The sequence below is a fragment of the Peromyscus californicus genome, unplaced genomic scaffold (genome assembly GCF_007827085.1).
Source record: "Peromyscus californicus insignis strain IS unplaced genomic scaffold, ASM782708v3 Scaffold_3__1_contigs__length_106647218, whole genome shotgun sequence".
Classification (NCBI taxonomy): Eukaryota; Metazoa; Chordata; class Mammalia; order Rodentia; family Cricetidae; genus Peromyscus; species Peromyscus californicus.
The window spans coordinates 38,406,748-38,427,631 of record NW_026294551.1 but is presented as its reverse complement, the minus strand read 5'-3'; the positions used below and the strand labels follow the sequence as shown (position 1 = coordinate 38,427,631).

Sequence of the window (20,884 nt, the reverse complement as noted above, 5' to 3'; positions counted from 1 at the left end):
CAGCAGGTGAGGGTCGGCAGGTGAGGGTCGGCAGGTGAGGGTCAGCAGGTGAGGGTCAGCACAGTGAAGGTCGGCAGGTGAGGGTCGGCACAGTGAGGGTCAGCAGGTGAGGGTCGGCACAGTGAGGGTCGGCAGGTGAGGGTCGGCAGGTGAGGGTCAGGTGACCCAACAGTTACATCAGCACCATTCACAACAGTCCAGATGTGGAAACAACCTGAGTGTCCATTCAGGGATGAATGGAAAGAAATGGAGGTTTTTATTTTGTTTGCTTGAAAGATTTATTTATTATGTATACAGTGTTCTGTCTGCATGTGTGACTGCAGGCCAGAAGAGGGCACCAGATCTTGTATGAATGGTTGTGAGCCACCATGTGGCTGCTGGGAATTGAACTCAGGACCTCTGGAAGAGCAGTCAGTGCTCTTAACCTCTGAGCCATCTCTCCAGCCCTGTTTTATTTGTTTGAAACAGGGTTTTTCTGTGTAGCCCTGGCTGTTCTGGAACTAGTTCCGTAGACCAGGCTAGCCTCAAACTCACAGAGATCCACCTGCCTCTGATTAAAACATGCACCACCACCACCCAGCAAGAAATGGGAGTTTTATAGTGTATGAGCAGACCATCTAACTAGAATACAAACCCTTCCAATAAGTGTCATTGTGCAATTGAACTCTAAACCACCCCTCTAGCTCTAGAACTCAGTGATGACGGTGACAAGAGATTTCTTTAAAAAGATTGACTTTATTTTAATTGTATGTCTGTGTGGGGTGTGCACACATCTGAGTGCTAGGGATTAGAGGCTGGCCACAAGATGGCACCGAGTCCCCATCCCCTGAACTGGAGTTAGAGGCTGCTGTGAGACACTGGACGTAGGTGCTAGGAACTGAACTTGAGTCCTCTGCAAGAGCAGTAAGTGCTCTTAACCCCTGAGCCGTAGCTCCAGCCCTGACAGTATCTGTGATGGTCAAAGGACTCAGAGGCTGAGTTTTCCCGTGTATAGGGTGCCTGCTCCCAGAAGAGTACCACCCCAGGATCCCTGGTGCTGTGCTGTGAAGTCATTCCTTGAAGCAGCCAGGTGGTCCTGGTGTGGCGGTCGGGAGTCTGGAGTGAGGACGGTGAAGTCAGTCCCCATGGTCTATGTCAGGAGGGTTGAGCTGGCCGAAAAGAGATCGATACAACTCGGTCCTAGGAAATAAAGCAAACTGGTTAACACGCTGCTTAACTTTTCAAGGTTAAAAAGAAACCAAGAAGCTGGGAAACACCTTCATCTGTTTCTTCAATTGAAAACAGAGCCATGTAATTAAGAACCACATCTCAGAGCACTTATTCACAAATACAAGGGAAGGAAGAAACCCAGAAGCAGCCAGTCGCATAGTGAAATATGTAAATAGTCCAATGTGGCTGGATACCCTGTCTCCAGGGGATGAGTTTTCTATAAGTTTGCCCTTTACAGACAGGCTCTTCAAGTAAGAAAACAAGATTGAATATTTTAATAGGATATATGAGACTGGCACGCAGAGAGAGGATTCAATCAGACATGGGATGTAGGGGATATAATTTAGTTTTCATACATTTTCTAGGACTTGGCAGTACTTGAAAAACAATGAAAATGACCCAGCAACAAGATTCCAATTATGATCATATGTGCAGAGGTCCAGAACAGAACCCGGGTTCTTCCCTTCCTCCATACCCCTTTCTCTAATCTCAGTCTAAGAAATAATTTAATTGGCTAATTTATTTTTAAAGTTGGATTTTAAAAATTAACATTATTGGGCTGAGGAGGTGGCTCACTAAGTCATGCTTGCTGTATAAGTCTGAGTTCAGATCTCCAGTGCCCATGTGAAAAACTACATGGAGCCATGCACTCAGTAATCTCAGTGTCTGCGGCGAGAGTGGAAACAGGAAGGTCACTGACGCTTGCGGGCCAGCCAGGCTAGCTAGAAAAACTGCACTCCAGGTTCAGCAAGAGGAAGGTGGCTGGCTCCTCCTGTGACCTCTGTAGGGACCTGAATACATACATGTGAACAAGTATACGATGCACACCACACACCAACAAAATAAAACTAGTTGCCTGAGTGTGCACATGTTGTGTGTGTGTTGGGGACTTCCTTAGGAGCCGTCCAGCTGTGCGCCAAGACAGGGCTTCTCTGGCCTGTGGCTGTCTGAGCAATAAGCTCTAGGGACCCTCCTGTCTCTGCCTCCTCGGTGCTGGGGTTATAAGTATGCACCACCCTCTCCTGGCTTTTTATGTGGGTGCTGGGATCAAACCTGGGTCCTCATTTGTATGGCAAGTACTTTATCAACCGTCCCCCCAGCCCATCCCCCCAGCCCATCACAGTTCTGAGATAGGGTCTTACGACTTTTGACACTGGCTTCATTCATACTCTGGATCCTACTGCCTCTGACCTTTGTGTACTGGGATGACAGGTATGCACCACTATGCCGAACTCTAAAGCTGAATTTGGACATTAAAAATATGGTAACAGGGACTGGAGAGATGGTTCAGGGGTTAAGAGCACTCGCTGCTCTTCCAAAGACCAGCATTTGTCTCCCTGCACCATGTCAGGTAGTTCACAACCATCTATAATTCCAGCTCCAGGCAAACTGATGCCCTCCTCAGACATGCACAAACTCACATACACGTAAATTAAAAATAAACCTTTTTAAAAAAATAGAGCAAATGACGACCACAACTTCCATTGCTGTTATATGCAACATACCTGGATTAGCCTGGGAAATGGTAAAGACTATGAGATGGATGGGGGGAGCCTTCTTGCCAGGGGAACCAGGCTCTGGAGCACATCCTCTGTGGATGGAGGAGGAGGCTTACAGCTCCAACAGGCCAGACCTACAAGATGTGGATCCCTGAGACCCCAGGCAAGGATCCACATCTACTTCAGTCTACAGGAACTGCCCAGAAATAGAACAGCCAGATAGGACTCTCGAAGAGCCAGGGAGTTCACATCCTAGGGGAAAGCCACACCAGACTGACACCTTCAGATCTAGCTCTCAACAGCCTGCCATCATGTTACGAAAATAGTTTCTGAAGGTGCTCTTGCTGCCTGAGAACTCCCAGCAGCCACCCTGATGCAAGAGAACCCCCATCTCTGCAGCTATTCTGGGTTTCTCTTGTCTTAGGATCCTGACTGGCTCTAACCTGTAGCCCCTCTTCTCGGCCACCAGTGCTGGGATTACAGGTCTGTGTGTGACACCTGCTCAGCTTTTCAGCTCTCATTCTGCTGTAGCTGTGGAGTAAGAGACCTTACGGGGAACCCCAGCAGAAAGGCCACATCAAAGTGGAGGGAGGGAAAAACCCTGAATGGCAGGAGCCAGATATAGATCAGCCCTGTCACGAGGGGACCACTACACAGGCAGAGAAACCATGGACAGAAAGTAACAGAGGGTCTCCAGTTTTATCACAGGCATTTTATAGTCACAAGAATTTGTTGGCAGCCTTACCCTAAAGTGCCAACCAGCCCTGAGCCCCACACATTCCCACTGTTCCCTAGCTCCAGTCCAGCCCTACAAAGGTGGAAGGCCTCACCCCAAATGCAAATGAGCAGCCGCGTGCTGCCCTGCAGATGCCCAGCTGCCCTGCCCCGCCTTCGGTCCTTGCACTGTGGCCTGACTATCTGCAGCACACACAAGCTCTCTAGTCATTTCAGCCCAGCGAACGAAACCTGGAGGAGAGAGCTGCACGACACAAAGGACAGTGACTTCGAGGCAGTGCTACTCTACTCTTACTCCCTTCCGGCCTCGCCCTGCTGGCCTATACTGAGAGCTATCACCCACCGCCCCTCAGTTGGCACATGCTTCCACTCTGCTCCACAACAGCAGCACAGTGCACAGGCCAAAGGCAGCAGTTACTGTCCACCGAGGGTTCATGTGTCAGGAGCAGAGAGTGAGATGTTGAACCTGTTTTACGAGAACATCATTTCACACAATGCGCAAAACTGACCAACGTGCAGCACTTGTGGCAAAGCAACCTGGGAAACTGAGTGGTCCCTGAACTTAAAATATATGTAGAGGGAGACAGGTTAAGTAAAGAAAGGACGATTCCAATCTAAACATCTGCAAGCAAACCCAGCATCTTCCTCACCCTGCCCTTGGTGGCTTCAGCTAGAACTACCTCTTAGGGAGAACACAGGCTGACCCCCCTCTCTTCCCACCCCCCAACTCCAGCTCTAAACTAGACACCCAGTAGAAGCCCTCCCTGCAGTCCCTGAGCACCATAGGGTCAAGAGCTGCTGGGCTCTGCCCTACCCTTTCCACACCCTCCCTCGACAACACTCCCCCACCCCACCCCCCTCTGCTCTAGTTATACCAGACTCTGAACATGTAAGTGACTCTGGCAAAGCTAGAGCCCAGCCCTGGAGAAAGAATACAAGACCCTGCACATCCCACCACACATTTTAAATTGTCATATAATATATTTGTGGGTGATATTTTTGTGTGTATGGTGTGTGGGTGCACATGCCTGGTCACATGTGGAGGTCAGAGGACAACTTGTGGGAGTTGGTTCTCTCCCACCGCCATGTGGGTTTAGAATATTGAATTCAGGTTGTTAAAGATTGGCAGCAAGTGCCTATACGCCATGAGCCACCTTGGCGACCCTATGTGAAGTTTTCTCAGTAAATTCAAATAGTCTTGCTGACAGCGAAGCCTGCTGTCAGCTGAGGGAGAGGTAGAAATACCTGAAAAGAGGCAACACACCCACATCTTTCACCCACCTCAGGAAAACACACTAGAATGAGGCGCTGAAGCTTCTGCTGCCTTGCCTACCGCGTCCTCCCCAGCCAGAGCTGTCTGCGTAGACAAATCCACTATCAGCTCTCTAGATGAAGCCTGTCTCCCTCTCGTTCTCTAGCGTACGTGGGGAACAGACGCCGAGGTCCGTCAGGCTCTGCACAATGTACCTGTGAGCTGTTGTTTCAAAACCAGAACCATGCTCCTGATCACATCAGGAGTAAAGAGGAGACTGATCGGGAACGCCTCCCTGCTTTAACTCTGTATCCCTGCTCTGGATGGCCGGTGGCAATGTCCACTGTAGAACACATATGAACACTGGAATTACACAGGAGAACAGGCAGCAGAGTAATTACTGGGACTTGGACCCAGGGTGGAAGGGTCGATGGCAGGGGCTCTTCCTTGAATTAAAATTTAACTCACCCTTTATTACAACCTACAAAAGCAAGTAATGAGCATGAACATTTTTATTTCTTTTAAACTGTCATTTAGGCTGCAGAGGGGATAATTACCTATCTCTAGTGTAGTAAGGTTTTATAACCCTTAGTGAGGCATTTTCTAATTTAATATTTTTACTATATTATCATAAAACTTGTTTCTGGAAAAAAAAATGATCATGCGGTAGCAGCCATTTTCCATAAAGACAGTGTATGTATGTGTGAGCGACGATGTGGCTTCCTGTGTCTTCTGAAGGAAGACAGAGTGGTGGGGTCTGGCTTCGTCTGAGAAGCGCAAGCAGAACACTGGTGAGGATTTACACGGCCTTTAGTGAAGTAAGTGTGTGCACACAACCGCCCTCGGCTCTACATGTGTACTCCTTCCTCACAGGACTCGACACAGATGACTGGTTTTTCACGATGCTATTTGGGCCAACAGTAGAAAGCAGCATGTTAACCCTGCAAATGGCCTGTGCAGGGCTTTCAATTTGCTAGGCCAGTAGCCTGCAGCATCCAGTTCTGAACTCTCTGCTTTCTGGAAGACCATGCTCCTCCTACTCTGACCCAGGCATCCCAAACTCCAAGACATCCCACGCCTCCCATGCTGTACCTGGCTGCCTGTGGGCAGCACAGGGAAAGCAGCTGACCCCTGCTCCCTGGAAAAACCTGTCCACCCTTTAAAACTAGATCATGGTCTCTAAGCGAGTCACATGTCTTCCAAACGCACCCTGGAACACAGTCACCTGCCTTTCTGATTAAGGGCATAATCTGAGCCAGGCATGGTGGCATGTGCCTGTGATCTCGGCCCTTGGGAGGCTGAGGCAAGTGGATCCCAAGTTCAAGGCCAGCCTGGGCTATATAGCAAGAACCTGTCTAAAATGGGGAGGGAAGGAGGGAGGGAGAGACAGAAGGAAGGAGGGAAAAAAAGAGAAAGACAGCTCCAAACCTATTACATGTCTTTGATTAACTAGAAATTGTTCATTTGTTGCTTCTCAGGCGCCAGGCAACCTGAGATAGCCCTGGACAACCCTTCCTTCCTGCTTTCTACCTCCCCTGCACACTGCAGAGCCTACACTACACACTACAGGGCAGCAGCCTGAACGTGGCCCTCTACGTACGTCTGAGAAGCAGGGACAGTGTTAGTACACACAGGCATAAGACTAACGATTTTAATTCCACCAGTGTCATGCTGAGCAAAGTCCAGATCAAACTAAAACCTTGCAAGAAGGCTCCAATAGACAAGGTGGAAGCTATTTGTATAGACAAGCACACTGGTACCTACAGTACCCTGACCAGACAGGATCACTGACAGGACCTTTTCATATTTGTGCTCTGACAACAATTTACTTTGCACTTATTTTTGTTTTGTTTGTTTGAGACAGGGTTTCTCTGTGTAGCCCTGACTGTCCTGGAACTCCCTCTGTAGACCAGACTGGCCTTGAACTCCCAAGATCCACATGCCTATACCTCCTGAGTGCTGGGATTAAAGGCATGCACCACCACCGCCTGGCTACTAAGTGCTTTTGGAAGCTTATAAGCACATACTAGACATGCATATTCCTTGGCCTCAAATCTAACACACAGTATGATAAATTAATAAATGTCTGAATGCCAGCCTGAACTTCACTAACTACTGTGGAGGATCACAAAAACCCAACAGGAGGCCAGAGGGATGGCTCAGCTGTTAAGAGTGCATATTGCTCTTGCAGAGGATCCAACTTTGGTTCCCAGCACTTTGGGTGGTGCACAGCTGCCTATAAATCCAGATTCAGGGGATCTGAAACCCTCTTCTGACCTCTGCAGGCACTTGCACTAATATGCAGATTCACACATATACAAACACATTTTTTAAAATGTAAAAAAAAAAACAAAAAAAAAAAACCCCACAAAACAACAACAAAAAACCCAATAAACAAAAAGACACAAAGGAACAGCAGAAGTCAGATTAGAAAGGTGGCCATTTCCAGTCACCTGCCCAGACAAGTACTCCACTTAAGAGGGACCCACGGAGACCAAACTGCCATTCTACGACTAACCAACTGGCCCTTGTCCCCAGAGCCAGGACAAAAGCAAGGTGGATGGCTGTGCCCCCAGCAGGCTGCCCAGCTTCAGACCCTCGGCTCTCTCCACTGCCGCTGCAAATCTTCCTGGCAGTCTGTCTGAACCCCCGAAGCCTCCAATTTGCCTTTCTAGGTAAGGCTCTCAGACCCTCTGTGCCAATCCCAGCAGTGAGTCAACTGTAGCATTGCTGGTGGAGTCCAGAGAGGTTAGTGGAACAGAGGACTCCATCAGTGTGTGTGTGTGTGTGTGTGTGTGTGTGTGTGTGTGTGTGTGTGTGTGTGTGTGTGCCCGCGCGCGCGCTAGGAACATATCCAAGGCCTTCTCTAGCTCAGACAAGTGCTGTAACCCTGAGCCACATCCTGGGCTAGCCTCCCACATTTTGAACACATACATCCCTGCCTTCAGAGTTCTACTCTCTTCTGCTCTGTCAACCAATAGGCTCAGGTGTCCTTGGCCTGTGCCAATGGCAGTAAATAAAGGATCCTCTTCCACTGGAATGTCTGCACTCTAACTGTCAGAAAGAGCATGTCGGAGGGCAATGCTGTGTACTGCTGCTGCTGCTGCTGCTGCTTTTACAGAGATACATGAGACCGAGGGACAGCTGCCTGTGGTCTTAAATGTCCAGACAGGAAAGGTGAGCACAGCACTGGCCTGCAGCACAGGACGTAATGGTGCACGGGGCTGCAGCCTGCTGTCATAGGGGGTCCTCACCTCGCCTGAGTAACTGCACCTTCCTGAGCAGTAAGACTCTAGCGCACAGAGCAGTGTCTCCTTCACACACGCATGAGGAGCGACTGGCTGCCTTGACACCTCACACTTGGCTCCAGTAACACAATGAAGTCATGGGGCAGAAAGCTTATGACTCCTGTGCAGAGCTTGCATTGACAGGAGGTCAATGCAGACTCCCTTAATCTCCTATCACCACCAAAAGTGGCTCTCAGATTCCTTCCTGATCTCAGGGTTCACACCAAAACCCAGCCCAAACCAGAAATGAAGCAAGACCCACACACACTCACCCCCCTGCACCCCTAGACACACACACACCCCACAATGAAGTGAGTACCAGAAAAAGGAGGCGACAACTTCCCACAGAAGACCTACTTCTTTCTCTCTCTCTTTTTTTTTCTTAAAAAAAAAAAAAATCTTCCTGGGAACTATTCGATGGGATCACAGCTAGCAAAGTAGTAAGTGACCCAGAGAATCTGTCTAGTATCACTCACCACCAGAGTCTGGATGCAAAGTAATCTCTTAATCTGTCCCTGCTTTCCAGATAGCAAACTGCATATGTGCCAATCCACCGCAAGGTGGCAGTACACGACTCATTTCAAAGGGGACCAGGAGCCCAGGCGGCTAGGAGCCCATAAATTACCCAGGCTGTCTGCTCTCATCACCATCCTCCCTGAGCTTGGAGGGGACTTGAGGAGGCTGTTCCAATGCACTCTTTCGGTCAGGTCAGATGCTTTTAGTCCTACAGCTCTAAATTACAGCTGGTGACATGTGGCCTCTGGCCTGTCTCCTAGAGATCAGACAGACTTGAGATTTATAAATGTTTAAAGAAGCAGGTTCAGGCCCCAAACAAAGGACCTGAAAAGATGGGGAGAAGGAAGGAGGGAAGAGGGACAATGGTGGGAATTTGTAAAGGCGTTCTCCTCACGTCAGTTAGACATTCCCTGCACATTAACAAGGACGAGAACTACTCAACACTCCTACCATTCCTCCCAGGAGCTTCAAGTCTTTCATGTTCTTTTAGAGAAAAATAACTTACCTTACTGGACTTGCTGGGGGGCGGGGGGTTGGACAAAAGGAGCCCTGCTCCTTGCTACTCCTGTGCATTGCTACTCCATATTCCTGGGATGATTTCTACTTTCACAGTTTGACTGTTTTATAACAGATTTGATGTGAGAGAAGACAAATGCCCTCACAAAGGAAAGACAACAAATCACCTCACTGCTTTGTTGTTTTTTTTTTAAACCAGGTTTTCTCTTATTTTTATTTATTTTTATTCTGGAGCACAGGGCACTCTGCGTTGCTGGAGATGTTTAATATTAACGTCAGGCCACCACGATGTTGGCAATAGAGTTGGCTGCTGTTGTGTTTATGGTTTCATGACTGCTGGCTTCAGGAAGATGAAGCTCCCTGTTCCAACAGCAGCCCCTCCAATGGCTCCTGTTAAAAGCCAGGGGATGGTTCGCAGAGAAGGTGAAGTTGGTACCGAGGCAGTCATTCACACCAGGGCTGTGGCCCAAGGGATACAGGGCCTGAAGCTGCACAGGACGCAGTTGTCACTCCACAGAACCTCAGCTTCTCGGGAGCGGGAACATATAGAAACTGGCCAGGGAGTTCATGTCAGCCAGGGACACTCTCTTCCCTTTGGAAGAGCCACCATGCTGGCCTGTTGTCAAGATGCCGGCCCACGTGGCCAGGCTCCACGAGCCTGGCCCTGCTTGTCTTCCCGTTCTCTTCTAGCCTCCACTCTCACCTTCCTCTTGCATCGGGACAACTTACCTGCTCTCCATCTCATGTCTCTTCTGTGTGGAGGACACTCACAGTCTCCAGAGCTGCTAAGCTGCATGGAGCCCACTGCAGTCCCCCCTGCTAGGCGAGGCCATTCTGTCACCTGAACCCCTCATTCTGTTTACAGTGGCAAAAATTCTGCTATTCATATCCTACAGTAAACTGTTTACTGGCAGGGAGCTCTAACTGAATTCCAGATATCAATGTCGACTTTTAAAATAATAACAATGGAAGAAGACCGTGACTTCAGATAGGCCCATCACTGTGTATTCCAAGCTGGCCTTGAATTTACAGTGTCTACCTGTCTCAGCCTCTACACTATGGGGATTATGGTATGAGCTGCCGTGCCGGGCTTTATGATTATCTGCACAATAACTGAAAAGATACATTGCTGCCTCTATCTTTATATTTCCTAGCAGTATCTTTCAAAGAACTTCTCCATAAACCAGGAGAGAGTTCAAAACAGAGTCTGTGCTAGGTACACCTCTTGTCAGAACACACCCAAAGAACCCTCAGCCCCCATAGCATGGCATCGTCTCACTCCAGCTGGACCAGCTAGCTCCTGCACTCAGCAGTGATGGCCTCAGCCAGTGTTATGACTGACTTTAGGGAGCTTGACTGCTAAGTGCAGAATGAGGAGTTTTCATGCCTTCCCCTGGAAGCTGGTGTATCCTGCTGGCTTGCATAGCTGTGCCTCCCCCTGCAGGATCGAGCTGCGGGAGAGGTGGAGGGCTGCCATGTGTGTGCATGAGAAAATGTGTATTGATTTCTTCTTTCTTATAAAGGAGCACAAAGCACTGAAGAACAATTGTTCGTCTTTGCAGCATTTCACACCCCACACAAAGGCCCAGCCCCCACCGCCCTAAGAAACAGGAGACCTGCCCAGGACCCACCACAGCCCCATCTAAACCCACCTACCCAGCCTCTGCTCAAGCCAGTTCCCTCCCTGACTGGTGTTTCTCATCTGTATTGGAGAAGAAAGAGCTTTCAGCCTTATTTACCTTTTAAGTAGAAGTGCCCAGAGGGTGAAACGAGTTAATGTTTATAAAGTGCACTGCTTCCCGAGGGAGCGTGAACAGAATACAAGGTGTGGCTGCTGCTCCTCAAAGACCTCACCCCAGGAGTGGTCAGCAACACCAGCCTGGACTCAGAAGCCCTTTTTTTCTTTTCTTTCTTTGTGTGTGTGTGTGTGTGTGTGTGTGTGTGTGTGTGTGTGTGTGTGTGTGTATGTGTGTGTGTGTTTGAGACAGAGTTTCTCTGTGTAGCTTTGCGCCTTTCCTGGAACTCACTCTGTAGCCCAGGCTGGCCTTGAACTCATAAAGATCCACCTGGCTCTGCCTCCCAAGTGCTGGGATTAAAAGCGTGTGCCACCACTGCCTGGCAGAAGCCATTTTTCTAGGCTTTCTTTTCTTTTTCTTCTTTTTTTTTTTTGAGACAGGGTTTCTCTGTGTAACAGCCTTAGCTGTCCTAGAACTCACTCTGTAGACCAGGCTGGTCTTGAACTCACAGAGATTTGCCTGCTTCTGCCTCGAGAGTGCTGGGATTAAAGGCGTGTGCCACCAACCCAGCACGGCTTTCTTTTCACAGCAGGAGGTAACGAGGTTTATGATGCCTTCCTGATGCACAAATGGAATCCGTTCTACTACTGTTTTCTTCTTAAATGGGACAATTCTAAAAGCAGCCTATAGCTTCCACTAGTCATCCAGAGTCCTGCGGGAGCTCACCATGTTTCTACAATAACCAGTAGTTTGTAGTAGGTCACCAGACACCCAACCTGGCATAAACACCAGTCATGCTAGTCACAAGAAGTAGAATACTTGTGATGGAACATGAGCGTTTTTAGAGGATCTTTCCCCTACGTTGACCCAAGTAAAAATGACCTCAAACACACTCTAAACAAAGGCTAGGTGTCAACGATCCCCAATATTGGACCCCTCCTCTCAGGAGGTTTTTCCAACATGACTGTAAGCTATGACTAAAGTAACCAGGTGGGGACCAGCAGGACAATGTTCTAGAATGGACATAATTAGAAGGTGACACAGTGGTAAAGGATCTGGAATCCAGACCTGTAGAGTGATGTAGGACAGGAGGAGTCGGACAGTTCAGAGAGGTTTCCATAATGGAGTCCATCTTACAGCACTATTCTCAAAATGATCTTGCTGGCCCCTGTGCACAGAATTGTAAGAGCAGTCTTCACAGGCATTCTGGAAAGGAAGCCCAGGCTACTTCTAATTTGACACAGAGATGGGAATGTCCATGCCTAGGCAAAGTGACAAGGGCACACACAAATGTGTGAAAACACAAACTTCATTTGTTTAAATATTACCTATAAAGAGTGCATTCAAAGAAAAACACACAGACACACAGAGAAGCTATCTCGGCCACACAGCACGTGAGCACTGTAGTGGACATACTCACCTCTGGCTTTGAGAGTGTTGACAGTAACTCAGAAGGCCTTAAATAAACTGTCTTGCAAATAATACCCGTGCTACAAAAATGCTTTTAAACAGTCAGAATACAATTAGGATTAAAACATACTCTTCTGGGCTAACACCTTGACAGAAGCCACTCTCGTGTACTTGTGAGCTAATGTTTTTCGCAAGAAAAACCCTCCAGTAAGTGCTTTTGCGTACTGCAATAAATACCATAAGAGAGGAAAGGCAAAAGCCTGGATCTCAGACAACTGGACACTTCCACAGAGAAGGAGAGAGCAGAGTGTGAGAGTATGTTCTGGGATGCAGTCCCACACTGGATGGTTGTGAGAAATAATGTTTTTGTACACTGCGAAGATCTGTCACTCAGATTGACTTAATAAAAAGGTGAATGGCAAATAGCTAGGCAGGATTTTGGGGGCAGAGAGAATGCTGGGAAGAAGAAAGCAGAGTCTCCAGCCAGACGGAGAACAAGCAAAACATGCAGGAGGAGAGGTAACAGTCATGAGTCATGTGGTAGCACATAGATGAATAGAAATGGTTAATTATGTTGTAAGAGCTAGTTAGAAACAAGCCTAAGTCATCAGCCAAGCTTTCATAATTAATAATGTCTCCATGTCATGATCTGGGAGCTGGCTGGGGGACAGAGAAAGACCAACTACGAATGGCGTCCAGCATGGGGGCATGTATTTCCACATAAGACCTGAGAAATCTTAAAAAAAAAAAAAAAGGTTCCAAACACACAAAAACAAAGCCAAACTTGGCTTCTTAGTTCTGTAGTCTCTTATGCCATTCTCTTAGCCAATGCCTACAGGCCTGAGCCACTAGTGTGCTATGCAGTCTAAGATTTCACTCATGTAGACAGAAAAGATAACAGATATGCAGTAAAGCAGGTTCAGACAGAAAAAATCCCTCTAAACAGGTTACAGTATGTTTAACAATGTATGTAGGCTTAAGAAAAAGGATATATACAGTCACAAGAATAAATAAATAGTTTGAAAATAATAAAGTCTTTAAAGAAATAGTAAAGTAGTAAAAAAGGAATAAGACCACGTAGAGATAGGAAATACACAAGGAGCCTGGATCCTGTATGCTATTGTGTTGTCTCTTAATTTTTTTGATTGCTGATAAGCAAACAACAGCTACTGGGAGACGGGATTGTGAAAGGAACTGCTGAAATAAACCAGCCTAGAAACTTTAAGAATGCTTTAACTTTAAAATGGAACTCAAAAAATGTGTTGCTTTGGGGACGAGGTTATGCTTTTGTTTCCACAGGAAATGAAAGCCTGTGGATTTGTTCAAAGTTGATAGAGATCAGATTTGATCAGGGAAGACTCCCCCTCCTGAACAACTACAAGACAGGTGACATATATTTTACCTGCTCAAACATAAATCAACACAAAATCATCTTTGGCTGGTTTGTGTACAATGCAGAGTCCATACTTGTGTTAATGCAGATATGTATGCTACCTTTGGAAGTTTACGTGTTTTCAGAGCAAGGTGATCAGACACCAATGAAAGCAGGTGCCCAAATGACCCAGCCTCTCAGAGTGCTTCTGTTGCAGTTTTCTCAGAGTTCTGCATTCAGAACAGCTTCAAGGCTGCTGGCTGAGATGGTCCAGCCTCACAGACTATTCTAGCCAGGACTTGATCATTATCCTAATTTTCTCAGAGTCCCTCAAAGATGACAGCACCCCTTGGACAATAGGCAGCAGTCTACAGAACACAATGCCCACATTCCCAAGAGACAAGGTGGGTGGTTTTTGGCTATTGGATGGGTTATGGATGTTTGTCATTATTGGGGGGGGGGGGGGGGATAGGAATATAGGCTAAAAAGATAAATATTAACCTCAAATATTTAACATTGGTATGGATGTTGGTAGGCTGATACAAATTTAAAGTTATTTTTGTTATACTGAATGTATGTTTCTACTCGTTTGGGGTATTGTACTTATGCAGCTCATTTAAAAATGCAATGTATTATTAAGAAGTGCAGGTTAGTAGTCATAATAACCAAACTTGTAGTCATATTAAGTATGTTTTCAAGGTTAAACAGATATTTAGATAGTCTTCAAACACTTCAAAGACCCACACAATATGGCATTTAAAATGTTTTGTTAACATAGGGCTTTTCATGACAATGAGACACTTTCTGGCAGCACCAATTTACTTCAGAGAAGATGATGGGCATTGAAGAAACTCTTTATGGAGTTTGTTTTCAATGGGGCAAAACTAGCCATTTGGGCACGAAACTGCTCTTGTCTTGACTGCTGACATTATGCTGGACAAACAGGACAAACAGGACATAAAGGAAAAAGATTGTTGAACTTTGCCAAAATAAGGCGGGGGGGCTGTCCTTCAAAATTCCTGCTTCACAGAAGGGTCTGCCAGATACTCTAGATGCCCCAACATTGCAGAGGAACTTTGGGTGACTGTTCAGGCAGTCAGATGTCTCTGTCGTTTCTATAGTTTTAGAAGTGGTTTGTACTGCACTTCCTGTTTACTCAGGCAATATTATATCCTTCTGGGGTCTTTGATGGAGTTGAAGACTAGACAGGTATAGTTACAGCTTTCCTTAGTTATGATAGAAGATAAATTAGGTACAAAACTTTGTACTCACCACGATATAATTAATAATGAAGTATTTTCTCTGAATTTGCAAAATACAAATGGACTGTACATTGTGAATGTAATTCTTCTTTTTTATTTTTTAAATTACACTCACAATATTCATTAATTACACTCATGATATTAATCACATTTGTGGTATTCATAGATTACATTTGCAGTATTCATTCAAATATATATATATTTTAAATGCCAAATGTCATTTATTGAAGGAGGGAGGAGGTCTTAAATACAGGCTTACAGCACAATGGGAGAACCCCAGAGGGCAGAAGTTCACTACTGATGTTTTACAATCTTGCATCTAAGCTGTTAACGCCCATTATTCAGGATACACAGACAAGGAACTTCCCTTAAGCATTCAAGAGGGTGGAACCTGGCAGGGAATTAGCATAGAGAGGATATCAAGGTCAAGGTCCGTAAGCAAGGCAACAGTTACCCAAAACGGGGGTCAGGGACCTACAGGTCCCCCTTTTATTAAAAAATGAGCTTCTGACTTGGGTTGCAGCAGGTCACCTTACCCGTCATGGAGATGCCTGCCCAGGCCACACAGGTGCTCTGTCTTAGGTTGGTGAGTGCCCCCCAGGCATTACCTGTCTCTGAATACTCATCATACAGGCTCAATCGTGTATGAGCTGCAGAGTTAACTGCTGCCAAAGATCTCAAAGTGGCGCTGGGCTTGCAATCTGTGTGTTTGACACAGAAAAGACCAACAGAGGTCCTATCTCACCCATAGCCAGTAGGCTAAAGGCAACTGAGCCATTCCCTTCCTTAATGAGCCATACTGTACGTTGGAGTCCTTGTAAGATAGTATCCCAAAGCAACTAGAACATGAGTTTATAAATTTATAATTTTCAAAGCCAATCGAGATGTATATAACTACTGAATTAAATTTATCATGCCCAATAGAATGGAAGATTAACTAACTGTGGTAGCAACTTTTGTTGCCAGGGTCTCCACTGTGCTAGCTGTAGTAAGCATTTATGAAATGGTAATCCCAGAAATAGTAGCAGCGGTGGCCGCCATTGCTATAACAGCAAGAGCGGCAGCAGCAATGTCAAATTCTCTTCTGGAGTGTGTGGACATCCACTGGCATGGATACAACTCCAGGAACACGAACCGCCAAGGCCCATTTTTCTTGATCCCAGCACGACTTTAGCTGGCAGCTCTTCTGGAGAATCCAATCTCATGGCTACAGTTCCAAGGCTTATATTAATGCTTGCCAAAGCTGGTGATATTGGGCTCTCAATCTCCACTGGCATCAGAAGGGGAGAGTTTTTTCATGAAGACCCATTAGGTCTCTGTCATGCTGGGCTTCAGCAGCAGCCACAGGGCGCGTTCTGTGCTCAGGAATCCAAAGAGGAACCTCATTGCCCTGAGGAAAAACATAAACAGAACCCCGGGGCCACACCAACACTAGATCGGGTCTCCTCCACATGCTAGTAGAAAGATCCTTTCATCACTCCAGAGGGTGATTTGAAACAGGAGCCCTCTAGTGCTTATCTGCATCGGATACTCCAGCAGAATCCACCAATAAAAAATTTAAAATATATAAAACAAGGGAAAGAATAGATTGTGGAGAGGAATGATAAGTCCCTAGTTCTCCTTTTTTTTTACTTTAGTAAAATGTTTAATATTTCAAATTTTTCTTTTATTTTTATTTTTTATTGTTTAAAATTAATTAATTTATTTTTCTATTATCAGCTTGATACAGTATGTATTCTTATCTTAATAGTGAGATGTTTCATTGAGGCTTGCTCAGTAATTGAGTAAAACCGAAATTTATTATAAGCCACGGTCATCCTAGGGACCTCCATGCTATATATATAGCCTCCATGGTTCTGTGGGTTGTAGTCTGATTGTTCTTTATTTTATATCTAGAATCCACTTATGAGTGAGTACATACCATGTTTGTCTTTCTGGGTTTGGGTTACCTCACTCAGGATGATTTTTCCTACTTCCCTCCATTTGCCTGCAAATTTCATGCTGTCATTGTTTTTCTCTGCTGAGTAGTACTTCATTGTGTATATGTACCACATTTTCTTGATCCATTCTTCAGTTGACGGGCATCTGGGTTGTTTCCAGGTTCTGGCTATTACAAATAGTGCTGCTATGAATATAGTTGAGCATGTATCTTTGTGGTATGAATCAGCATTCCTTGGGTATATGCCCAAGAGTGGTATGGCTGGGTCTTGAGGTAGTTCGATTCCTAATTTTCTGATCAACTGCCATACTGATTTCCACAGTGGTTGTACAAGCTTGCATTCCCACCAACAGTGGAGGAGTGTTCCCTTTGCTCCACATCCTCTCCAACATTGACTGTCATTAGTGTTTTTGATCATAGCCATTCTGACAGGTGTAAGATGGTATCTCAGAGTAGTTTTGATTTGCATTTCTCTGATGATTAAGGATGTTGAGCATTTCTTTAAATGTCTTTCAGCCATTTGTGATTCTTGTTTTGTGAATTCTCTGTTTAGCTCTTTAGCCCATTTTTTAATTGGATTGTTTAGTATTTTGATGTCTAGTTTCTTGAGTTCTTTATATACTGTGGAGATCAATCCTCTGTCAGATGTGGGGTTGGTGAAGATCTTTTCCCATTCTGTTGGCTGTCTTTTTGTCTTATTGACTGTGTCTTTCGCCCTGCAAAAGTTTCTCAATTTCGAGAGGTCCCATTTATTAATTGTGCTCAGGGTCTGTGCTGTTGGTGTTATATTTAGGAAATGGTCTCCGGTGCCAATGCGTTCAAGAGTACTTCCTAGTTTCTTTTCTATTAAGTTTAGTGTAACTGGATTTATGTTGAGGTCCTTGATCCACTTGGACTTGAGTTTTGTGCCTGGTGACAGATATGGATCTATTTGTAATCTTTTACATACTGACATCCAGTTATGCCAGCACCATTTGTTAAAGATACTTTCTTTTTTCCATTATATAGTTTTGCCTTCTTTGTCGAAAACCAGGTGTTCATATGTGCATGGATTAATGTTAGGGTCTTCAATTTGATTCCATTGGTCTGTATGTCGGTTTTTATACCAGTACCAAGCTGTTTTTATTACTATAGCTCTATAGTAGAGTTTGAGGTCAGGGATGGTGATGCCTCCAAGGGTTGCTTTATCGTATAGGAGTGAATGTAATTCTTACTTGAGAATTATGCTTACTGTATATAGTTTCATTTGCTAAAGTTAATACCTTTCCTTTCTATTTAGACAATACCTGATAATTGTTCTTATTGTTTTAGTATGATAGAGTTAAAACCTTTCCTTTTTATTTAGACAAAAAGGGAGAAATGTTGTAGAATAATCTTTTTGTACACTGTGAAGATGTGTCACCAGGACTGGTTTAATAAAAAGCTGAATGGCCAATTGCTGGGCAGGATTTTCAGGGCAGAGAGAACACTGGGAAGAAAGTGGAGTCCCCAGCCAGACCAGAACAAGCAAAACATACAGTAGGTGAGGTAACACCCATGAGATTAATAGAAATGGGCTAATTTAAGTTATTAGAGCTAGTTAGAAACAAAGCTAAGTTATCAGCCATGCTTTCATAATTAATAAGTCTCGATGTCATCATTTGGGAGCTGGCTGGGGGACAGAGGCATGAGGGCATGCTACTTCAGTATGTGACAAGGACACAGGAGTGAGACAAGGTAAACTTAGGTTCATTCTACAGGTAAAGAAGAACATATTGCTTCCAGGAAATCAAGGAAGCTGAATGTGGAGCTGTGCAGAGCTGATGTAACCAATGTGACAGTCACACAGTTACATGATGGGACATTTGGACTGAAAAAAGCCAGAGAGCCAAGAACTGGAGAGAGCACTGAGCAACATTCTGTATTAAACAAAGCTCTAAGTGCATTAACAGAAGTCAGAGGGAACTAAAGGATGTGAGGACAGCTCCTGAGATGGAGGGAGGACTGCCAAGCACAAACATAGTATGTACGCTTATAGATATGCAAAAACAGCTATAATGCCCTACAATAAAAAGGCCTTGTAGTGGATTTTCTTACTGTGTGCTTTTAAAAAACAAGGCCACCAAAACGCTTACAATACAGAGTAAGTGGAAAAAAGAGAGAGACATGTACTTATCTGAATAAAATACACACAAAAATAATTCTTTGTAAAAGATGAAAGCAGAGCTGCTGAGATGGTTCAGTTGGTAAAGGCACCAGGCTCCAGACCTGATGACCTGAGTTTGGTTCCTGGAACCCATGTGCTGGAAGGAAAGAACCAACTCCCACAAGTTGTCCTCTGACCTCCATGTGCCAGGCATGTGCATGAATACACACAAAACAAATACATTTACTCTAGGCAAGTCAAAATTTTGTCTTTGGGTGAGAGAGAAACTCTCCAGTAGCAGAAGCAGGGGTTAGCAGCTACTGTACTCTGTGACACTCTAGTTCATAACTTGCTTTTAACTTGAGCAAGTTATTTAATTACTCCATGCTTTAATGTTTTAATCACAAAATGTAGATAATGTCAGCCATTCCACTGCTTTCTGATAAGGGCTGAATGAAATGTGGAGGGATGGCTGGTTCAGGGTCTGACATAGTAGTGATGCTCAGTGAGTAGAATGTCACTGTCCTTCACTGCTGATTAGAACCGGGTGGAATGTGATGATGTCCCTCACTGCCATTCACTGCTGATCAGAACCCGGTGACAGCTCAGGGTAGAAAAACGAAAGCAAATAAGGACATCACAAAGAAAAAAAATGGTCTACACATCTTAGCAATCTGATGTCAGCTGGGATCACTGTGAGAAACATTAATGACATGTATGAATAGCTAATCAAGAGAAAGGTGGAAAGCTCAGCACATACCCGGAAGCCACTCTAGCTATGGTTAATGCAGCATCTGTTAAGATACTACATTTAAAATCTCGTAATAATTTTAAAACAAATCCTTAAGAAAAACATCTAGAACCACTTTAAAGAACATGCAATTCCCTTTGAGGGGGAAAGGGAATTTAAAATTGTGAGGAAATGCTGAAAACGTGGCTACAGAAATAAGAACTGCCGCAACGAAGCCCCATGTTGAAGGATTTATCTGCTGGTGTCCACAGTGCGATTAAGAAGATGCACTTTTATCACTCTCTATCCTGCTTGGAACCAAACTTCAATTTGACAGTTCAAATTCTCTAGAGTGGGAGGCTGAACAGCAGCAAACAGGAGAAGGAAAGGCCCAACAGTAACGTTTTCTTTTCAAGCCAGTTTGGAGAGTCTAGACCAAGTCTCAGGCTTGAGCTTGAGTGTTCCTTTTGTCCTTTCTGCTATTAGTGGAGGAAGGCCTGGATCTGCTGTCTGTGCTGGGTGCCATCTTTAATGATGATATATGGGGGTCCTTTCCCTCCAGCACTGCTGAGGGAGGTCAGGCACGTGGCAACACCCCCTGAGTATCAACAAGTGAATTATAAACTATGTCAATCCGAGTTAATGCAAAGCTGTAATCCTCTTTAACAGAGATCAAATCACTGCCGTGAGTTATGTTTGCTCTGCAATCTGATAAGGAAGAGAGGGAGCGACTAATAAAAGAGTAATGGGAGCCTTTAATGACACTGGTAAAAGGCAGCACCAGTTAGAGCAGGGCTCTTGTTCTGCTGATTGATCAGTGTTGCATATCTGCCCAGACCTGCTTCAGCTGTCAGAATAACCTGTGTCTTCTTAGGAGATAAGCAGCCTCAGAGAAAACATCTGTATTTTAACCATTCTTGCCTGAAATTCTTACCCAACAGAAAATCTGTAAGGTGTTTCCTGGGGTCATGAGCAGATGAGCTCTCTCAATGCCATGCAAGCTACAGCACAAGAGCTCATCAAGACTGGTGCCCGCTTCTAGCGAATACAAGCAGCAGAGTAGGCAGGAAAGCTTTAAGAAAGCTGGTACAGGCTGGGGACAGGACTGCCCTGGGGACAGGACAGGAGAGTGGTAGGACATGCCTGCATGTAGGCTGCAGACCCACACACAAAAACGGCAAGCTGAAGACAAATTGCCTGTAGGAATTCTATTATACTAAGGCACCTCAGGAGCAACATGGCTATGATGTTGACAAAGCACTTTACAAGAGGGGCTTACATTTGTACATTTCTTAA

At 45.3% G+C, this 20,884-nt stretch overlaps 1 protein-coding gene across 1 annotated transcript in view; it reads right to left on the bottom strand.

The window, feature by feature from the left end:
• Nucleotides 1-715: 715 nt before the first annotated feature.
• Aatf (apoptosis antagonizing transcription factor) overlaps nucleotides 716-20,884 on the bottom strand; it is a 115,901-nt gene continuing 95,732 nt past the window's right edge. Inside the window, exon 12 of the mRNA XM_052756844.1 lies at nucleotides 716-1,179. Coding sequence (XP_052612804.1) covers nucleotides 1,116-1,179 — 64 coding nt within the window. The 3' untranslated portion in view covers nucleotides 716-1,115. The remainder of the gene's footprint in view (nucleotides 1,180-20,884) is intronic.